Source organism: Eucalyptus grandis, chromosome 7 (genome assembly GCF_016545825.1).
Source record: "Eucalyptus grandis isolate ANBG69807.140 chromosome 7, ASM1654582v1, whole genome shotgun sequence".
Lineage (NCBI taxonomy): Eukaryota > Viridiplantae > Streptophyta > Magnoliopsida > Myrtales > Myrtaceae > Eucalyptus > Eucalyptus grandis.
In genome coordinates this window covers 24177584-24186317 of record NC_052618.1, presented here as the reverse complement: position 1 = coordinate 24186317, position 8734 = coordinate 24177584, and the positions used below count along the sequence as shown (strand labels likewise).

The window sequence follows — 8734 nt, the reverse complement described above, 5'->3', positions numbered from 1 at the left end:
ACAACCGCTACTAACATGGACATTTTAAAGTAATATTTAGATAATTTTGAATTTTTTTATATATTTTTTCATTTTCTTTAATTTTTTTCTTTTATTTTTGGAGTGAAGGCATTTAGCCATCATTGGTATTGCGTGAGGGCTCGTGTGCCCTTGCATTGCTTGGCGAGGGTGTTGTGACCCTTGCCCAAGCCCTCAATGGCCATATTGAAAGTGCCACAGCCCTTTGGGTGAGGGCCATGATGCCTCGATTTGGTAGTTATGGCATCTAGCAAGGGTTGCCAAGCCCTTGCTAGCCACGGGAGGGTGTTGTGGTCCTCACCTACAGCCAGTGATGGTTACCGGCCTTAGTCTAAAAAAAAAAAAAAGTAAAGAAAAGAAAAAAAAAGAAACCATAAAAATTATAAAAATTCAAAAAATCATTATGATATTATTAAAGATATCCATGTTAGCGTTAGCTTTGACATGTAGGATAATCGGCGTCTATGTCAATAATTTCCAATTAAAATTGTTCTAATAGACTGAATTGGTAAAATGTAAAAAAGTTCAAAATTTAATTACCAAAATATAAAAATGTTTATGACTGAATTGACAATAGTGCAATAGGTTTATAACTTTTTTGGCACTTTTCCTTGAAATGAAACATTTCAAAAGATAAGGTACAATGCCTCTTTATTTGCAACTTTATTCAATTGGAAGGAAGGAATACTAGCGATTGCAAATAACAAAAAGAAAAAGAAAAAGAAAAAGCAAAAGTAGAGAATAATACAATGTAAATCAACTATTGGCGCGAAGCCCAGTCCATCGACACATACAAATGCTGAGCATGGTCTTGCAATTTGGGCTCTTAATAGAACCTCAATTAATAGAGTTGAGTGTGACTGGTAAGCAAGAGACATGGCATGGCTTATGAAAACCAAAATGGGCTTGTAGAACCAACATCCCAATTTCAAAAGGACGAGCTTCAGAACCGCAACATCAAATCAAAAAGAGATAACATTAACCACACGGGTCAATTACTCTCAGAAGAATTACCTGGATTAGTGAGCTTTAATTATCTTTTAATATCTGCTGCTAACATGAGATCCTCACAAATTTGTAAAATTGGGTTATTGAGAGAGGCCACTTTACCAAAACATATTGGTCAGGCACTTAAAACCAACTTAAAAAAGATCAATCTATCGCTGAACGTTGTATGAATGATCATTTATTGAACTTTAGGATGTAGTTTAGTGGGAAAATCATAACACTTAAATTAGCAAAGAGAAAATGGGTTAGGGTTTACATGGAAAAAAAGTTGAAGGAACAAACTGTTAAATAGAATGATACTTGTACCGGCCAAGGAAAGAAAAGTTGAGGACACCTGCATGACTTTGTTGCTTGCTTTGTGCCGCAAACATGAGCAAATTAATCACTGAATTCCGTTGTGTGAGACGGAGTTATGGCATGGTGGGTACCCTTGTCCTTGTTGGAGTATTAATATGTAATTGGTATGTATTATATGTTCTTTCTATAATTACATCTCTATTTGTTCTCTGATTAACCGCTCTTTTATATACAAAGCAAGCCAACCTGTTTAGGGTTAAACCACCATAGATATTCCATCTTTATTCTCTCTCTTACTCTAAAGATTAACAGTACAGAGGTGGAAGTCTATCACAGATTATGCATGTTCTCTTTTCTTATAAGTCTAAATTGTTTTGTGTTCTGTTTGCATGTAAAGTGAAAAACTTTGTTCAACGTGACGTAGATGTTGGAAATTTAATTTTCTATTTTAAATAATTAGGTTAATGGATATTCCAATATTTGTTGAACCCTACAGTGATCTTATTGAATTGGGTATTAGCATTTATTGATAACGAGCCTAGTTGAGCAGCAAAGTGTAGGTAATTGTTTTTAACTTAAGCTCATAATGGGAAGGGCCTAGTTGACACGTTGTTAATTAGGGTTTGCTAGGTCATTTTTAGCCTATAAAAGGGTAGGTTATACCTATCAGTTGCTTTAATCGCATTGAAAGCTACTATATCGAAATAGGTCATAGAGAGAAAAATCTGGCATTCTGATAGATCTCTAATTATCATAGTGATATATTTTTCTTCAAGTGAAGTAATGACTCAAACAGATACGCTTTAATTATGTTGTGCTTATTGATCTCGGTACTTTACAGTCATATACGAATCCGTTTCTTTCTGATTGATTAGTTATTTATGTGCATAATTTTCTACATGTGGTATCAGAGCTAATCATATATGATTGTAGAACCCAAAAAAATTTCATGAACAAAATTCATAATTTTTCTCTTTGAGCTAAATATGGGTGTTATTTTTTTTTTTCATGTGGATTTTTGCTCAATTAATTTTGAAACCATAGGGTTTTTGTTTTACATGTCGAGATCTTTCCAACTATATATAATTTGTAAAATTTTGTTAAGAATTGAGTGAGAATTTGAAATTTGAAATTTTAGGGTTTATACTTGAAAAAGAAGAAGAAGAAAGTTCTAGAATTTGAAGTTACATTCTGCCTTCTCTTCCTCCCGCCTCGTGCCTCAGTGCGATTGGGTGTACGGGGTTTATGTGCATTCGCATTAGGTTCTTGCGCCTCCTTCCTTTTCCTGGATTGCCGCTTTGCCTCTTTACTTGGTGGACCGAGATTATGCATCAACTGATCCACGTACACAATGGGAGACGCTTATGGGGCGCTTTTCAAGGTTTTTGTTGTTATAGAGTCGAGATTTGTGCCCTATTTTTGTTGATTTTGGTTATTTCTATATTAAGTAGTTAGTGAGCCACTGAAGCTTTGGGGCTATGGCTCCCACTTGTAGAATTGAGTCCGTCTCATTTCGATGCATGAAAGAAGATGAAGGAAAACGGAAAAGAAAGAGAACGAAGGGGAAATTTTTCTTTGTATTTCTATATCTCTAAACACAATGTATAGAGCGAGTATTACAAATTGTATGTAAAGAAAAGGCAACAATATGATATACAAAATCAGATATGATATTAATTGATCTCGACTTATCCAATAATATCCGAAGGATTCTTGTAAATATTCTTGCATATCTTCAACACTCCCCCTCAAGCTGGTGGCTTGTAGATATCCAAGACGCCTAGCTTGGTCAAAATATACGCATGCTGTCTTTGACATAAAGGCTTGGTGAAGACATCCGCCGATTGTTCTTCTGTTCCAATCCCCCATGTCTCGATCATTCCTTATTGGATCTTTTCTCGAGTGAAGTGACAGTCCACTTCTATGTGCTTTGTTCTCTCATGTACAATAGGGTTTGACGCAAGTTTGAGGGCTGCATCATTGTCACAAAATAATCTGGTTGGTCCTCTAACATGTACCCCAAGATCCCGAAGTAATCCTTGTAACCACACTATTTCACAAGTGATTTTGGCCATGGCACGATATTCTGCCTTTGCTGAGGATAATGAAACGGTCAGTTGCTTCTTTGTCTTCCGGGAAAGTTAAAAATGCCCCCAATTTAATACAGAAACCGGTTATGGATCTTCTACTCATTGGACAGGTCGCATAATCTGCATCACAATACGTAGTCATCCTCATATCGCACTTCCTGGAAAGGAGAATCCCGAGTTCTGGACAACTCTTTAAGTATTTCACCACTTTAAGTGCAGCATTCATATGAGATTTATTTGGTTTGTGCATAAACTGACTAAGCGTCTAGACTACAAAACTTATGTCTGGCCTGGTCATGGTCAAATATATAAGCTTCCCAACAAGTTTCTAATATCCCAATGGATTTGTGAGTATAGGATCAGTCTTTTGAGATAGACTAGCATCATAATTTGCCATAGTCAGCTTGATATTTTGCTCAATTAGAATTACAGCTGGCTTACATCCCGATAGACTTGCTTCTGATATAATCTCCAGAGCAAATTTTCTCTGACTAAGAGAAATCCCTTGGTCCGTCGTGCAATTTTGATTCCAAGGAAATACTTTGGCGATCCTAGATCTTTAATATGGAATGTAGAATGAAAATAGTTCTTGAAACCTTTGATAGCTACTTCATCATTGCCCATAATAAGTATATATATATATATATATATATATATATATATATATTATAAGGTAGATAGATAATGTACCTTTAGTCCATGTAAAAACAACATAATCAAACCTGGACTGTTGAAAACCGGCAGCTATCAATGACTCAACAAACTTTGCATACCACTGTCTTGAAGCTTGCTTAAGCCCATACAAGGATTTGCGGAGACAACGTACTTTATTCTCCCCCTGTCTCCGTAAACCTTGTGGCACTTCCATATAAATTTCCTCATCCAAATCGCCATGCAATAAGGCTTTGTTGACATCCATCTGATGCAACGACTAGTCTTAAAATGCTGCTGCCGAAAGAAATGAGCGGACGGTAACACCTTTGGCTACGGGAGAAAAGGTTTCATGATAGTCAAAACCTTTCCATTGTGTGAAACCCTTAGCCACTAATCGGACTTTGTATCTCTTAATGGATCCATTTGCACGATATTTGATTTTGTATACCCATTTGCATCCAATGGCTTTGTGATGCGGAGGTAGTGTGACAAGATCACATGTCTGATTATCCATTAAGGCCTTTAACTCCGCCTCCATAGCCTTCTACTAGCGTGGATTAGTGCTTGCCTCATCAAAATTTGATGGTTCTCGCCCATCGGAGATGCAGGTAATGCAACACCTATGTTCCAGAGAAAATCTATCAAAGGAAACATAGGAGGCAATTGAAAATAGAATACCTAGTGAATTCCTAACCCCACATATGTAGTCTCTGGTCCAAGTAGGTGGACGTGTGGTACGTCCGGATCGCCTTGGCGCATCATTCTCTAATGGTGAGTGAGTATTTGAATTGTCGACAATACTTGAATCTTGGGGAGCAACTTCTTCCGAACATTGATCTGTCACTTCCATCAAGGGTGTCATGTCTGCAGCTGATGTAGAAGAGGTCCTTATAGCTGAGAAGTATGGGAATGCCCATCTCTACTTGTCCCTGATTCCGAAGCAACAAAAGGAAAAATGTTTTCCTGGAATGAAACGTCCCTGCTAACTGAAAATTCTCCAATGGAAGGATCAAATACCTTGTATCCCTTTTGTAGACTAGGATATCCCATAAAGATGCAGCGACGAGCATGATGACCCATTTTATTTTTAGGTCCCACTATTGTGGCGTAGCATAGACATCCAAAAATATTCAAATGACCCAAATCTAGTTTCTTTCCAAAAAGCATCTCGTAGGGGGTTCGCCCATCGAGGATCTTAGTGGGCATACAGTTTATCAAATAAGTGGCAGTTAAGACACAATCTCCCCAAAAATTGTCTGGAACAGAAGCTTGAAATTTCAAGGCCTATGCAACTTCTAACAGGTAACGGTGCTTCTGTTCCACCACCCCATTTTGTTGTGGTGTATAGGTACATGTACTCTCATGTAATATTCCTTGTGATGAGAATAAAGCAGCACATTCATGATTGAAGAATTCACTTCCATTGTATGTCCGTATTTTTTGGACAGTTTTCCCAAATGGGGTTCTTGACAAGGAAAGGAAAGTCTTTAAATGAGACAGAACTTGACCTTTAGTTTGCATGAGAAAAATCCATGTGGCTTTGGAATAATCATCCACAATGGTAAGAAAGAATCGAGATCCATCATGATTTAATGTATGGTATGGCCTCGAGACATCAATATGCAGCAAGGAAAAAATATTACCTGAACGATTTTGACTTAATGGGAAAGGAGTTCACGATTGTTTCGCAAGTGGACAAATAGGACATTGAGGATAGGGAAAGGAAGAACTGTGACCCAATTTAGAATGCAAAAGGAAATTCTTATCATTGGTAGTCAAATTACACAATGATTGTTTATTACAAGAGAATAAATCAAGATTTTTTGGTGGACTTTTCCAGAAAAAATAATCTTTCAGAGAGATTACCCCAGCCCATCAGTTTCCCAGTCGAAAAGGCCTGAAATAGACAGATATCACCATTGAAAAATACTTGGCATGAATTTTCCTTACAAGCTCAAGACACAGAGATAAAATTAAATTGGAAATCTGGAATATAAAGGACATTTGTGAGAATAATTTGTGGGCTAAGAGTGACTGTCCCAGTTAAAGACGAGCAATATTGCCATTTGGCAGTTGCACAATACCATGATTATCTAGATCCTCATGAATATCATAAAATAATCCTTATTGCATGCAATATGGTCACTTGCTCTTGAGTCAATAATCCATGCATTTTTTGATATAGTATTTATCAGACAATGAGAAATACCTGTAAAGCCGCTTCCTCTTTTAGGAGCCTCCAATTTCTATAAAGCTTGCATCAATTGCTGATACTCTCCATGTGTGATGGGTTGATTTATATTTGCTGATGCTTTGTAAGTTGGTAAGTAGTTGAAATTTCCTTTCCCTTCCTTTTAGGTTTGCCATGTAGTTTCTAACAATTGTCAACGTGTGGTGGGGCCGTTTGCAAAAATCACAAAATAACTTCCCTTTATTTTTAAAATTTAGCCCATAAGTTTTCGGGAAATTAGGACCATTGGATGCCTTTGATCCGAGAGCATCTCCACCATCCAAATCAGCCGGATCCCGAGCGCCTTTCAAACTGTCAGATCGCTGGGCTCGATCTTGACTGTCCATAGTAGAACCTTTAAAAGGTCCCTTCGGCTCCGCAAACCCAAGCGCCCCCTTTGGCTTCCCGAACCCTAGCGACATTGATTCTCTTAGTTTCTCTAGGGCTTTTTGCCCTTTCTCGATTCTTGCCGCCAATGCTAGGGTTTTGAAGGTTTTGCCATCGGTCGCGATGAGTTGCTGATTTTCTTCCTGCACCGGAAGTTGAAAAATCCAACTAAGGGGAGGAGCTGGTTCCATGGCCAGAATTTGTGATTTGAAATGGAGGTAAGATTCATTGAGAATCAACAGAAAACGAGTAGCTTTCTCTCTGTCTTTCATTGCCTTGTATTGTTAGAGGGTCGCCTTAGGTCCTTCGAGTCTCTCTTCTACTGCTTCCAACTCGTTCCAAAGGGCTGAAAGTTTATTGAAGCATGTCGTTACATACATGTTTCTTTGCTTCAGTTTGTTGAGAGCTTGGTGTAACTAAAAAATCTTCGCCCGATCAAGTTTCTCGTACATCTCTATAAGATTCTCCCAAATTGTTTTCGAGTCTTCTATGAGAGGTAAACTGGCTGCAATTTCTGGACTGATGCAATTGCCTATCCATGTTCTCACCAATTGATTGCATTTTTTCCACTATTGGCCCATTTTCTCATTGGTCGGAATCAAAATAGTTCCGTCAATAAAACCTTCTTTATCCTTCATGACAAGAGCTCGCTGAAACTCCTGCGCCCAGCTCGAGTAATTTTCTGGTTTTGTGAGAGGGTGGATGATGAGCCGCAACTCCGGCTCGTCAAAATTGGAGACATACAGTGCATCGCCGGGTTCTGGGCAACCTATGGTGGCTGCCATGGAGATCGGTTAGAAACTGGGTGGAAATCACGGATAGGGATTTGCTTGTTGACCCGGATTGAAACTGCCCCGAGTCCCTACATTAAAATCACTTGACCCATTAGGGTTTTCGCCCACATTGGAAGACCCGATTGTTTCTGAATGGCCCGCGCTGCTTGCGGCTGGTGGGCCGTCTTGAATTTGTCCTTCGGAAAAAGAAATATTTGGTCTTGGCCCATAATACATAGGTATCGGTACCCACCGGTAGGAAGCCCTGGAAGTGGGCTGCCCCAGATTGGGTTGCCATGGAAAAAATTGTCCCATTGTGGGTTGATCAGTTCGACCTGTGATGATTTGCACAAGATCTTGTGCTTCTGAGGTCATTGTATCCACAGGTATATAAATATCCGAAGGATTCCTGTAAATATTCTTGCGTATCTTCAACAATGCATACATGGAGGAGGCTCCGTAGGATGAATTGCAGACTCGTGAAGTTTGTGTTTTTTTTGTTATTATTATTATTATTCAAGATTGGATTTTAGAGCTATTTTGAGCTGTCAAATCCTAAAACTTTATGATATATATCAAGCAAGCAAAGTATCCGTATGTTTCGGGCAAAGAAGCATCAATTCTCATGTCTTGATTCTGACTCTTGATTTTGGTTCCTTGGACCTTCGATAGCAGCAATATTTTGACCTTCTCGTGGATAAGCACTGTCGCTCACAGTCCATTTTGCTTATCCAAGGCCGCAAAATGACCCATATTAGACACCAGAAAGGATAAACCGGCACTAAACCTTATATAAATTTGTATGCTTTCAGATGAGAAGCATACGAATAAAAAAAATAGTGTAAAACTCAGCCAATGAAAATTGATAGATCTTTGGGACTACGTAGTTCTCATCAACCTAAGTCTAGGCTAGGCTCGTCACTAATAGCAAATAGAAATCCATAGTTTAAGTTTGCATAAGTAAAAACCCGATGCGAAAATCCTCCGTTGAGCTGCCTCTGGTCTATTTTAGATAGAACGGCAGAGTTAATGTAGATATTGCAGCAGCAACGGTTGATATATTATTGCAATTGCCCATTACATATGGAGGCTGAACGATGCTTCGGCATTACTATGTAAATGACTGATTTCTTCCGGACTAAACTTTTGCTCGAGGAGGAAATGCTTGTTTGATGATGGTTTTTTTTTTTTTTTTAAGTCTAGCTTGGTTAGGGTTTTTTTTTTGGTGCCTAGATGATGTCGCTCAATGCGAGATACGTCGTGCTCAAGTATCCCCG

At 38.5% G+C, this 8734-nt stretch overlaps 1 protein-coding gene across 1 annotated transcript in view; it reads left to right on the top strand.

The window, feature by feature from the left end:
* Nucleotides 1-4669: 4669 nt before the first annotated feature.
* Nucleotides 4670-8734, top strand: part of LOC104455257 (disease resistance protein RUN1-like) — a 39940-nt gene continuing 35875 nt past the window's right edge. The window contains exon 1 of the mRNA XM_039317635.1: nucleotides 4670-4675. Within this exon, the coding sequence (XP_039173569.1) occupies nucleotides 4670-4675 (6 nt within the window). The remainder of the gene's footprint in view (nucleotides 4676-8734) is intronic.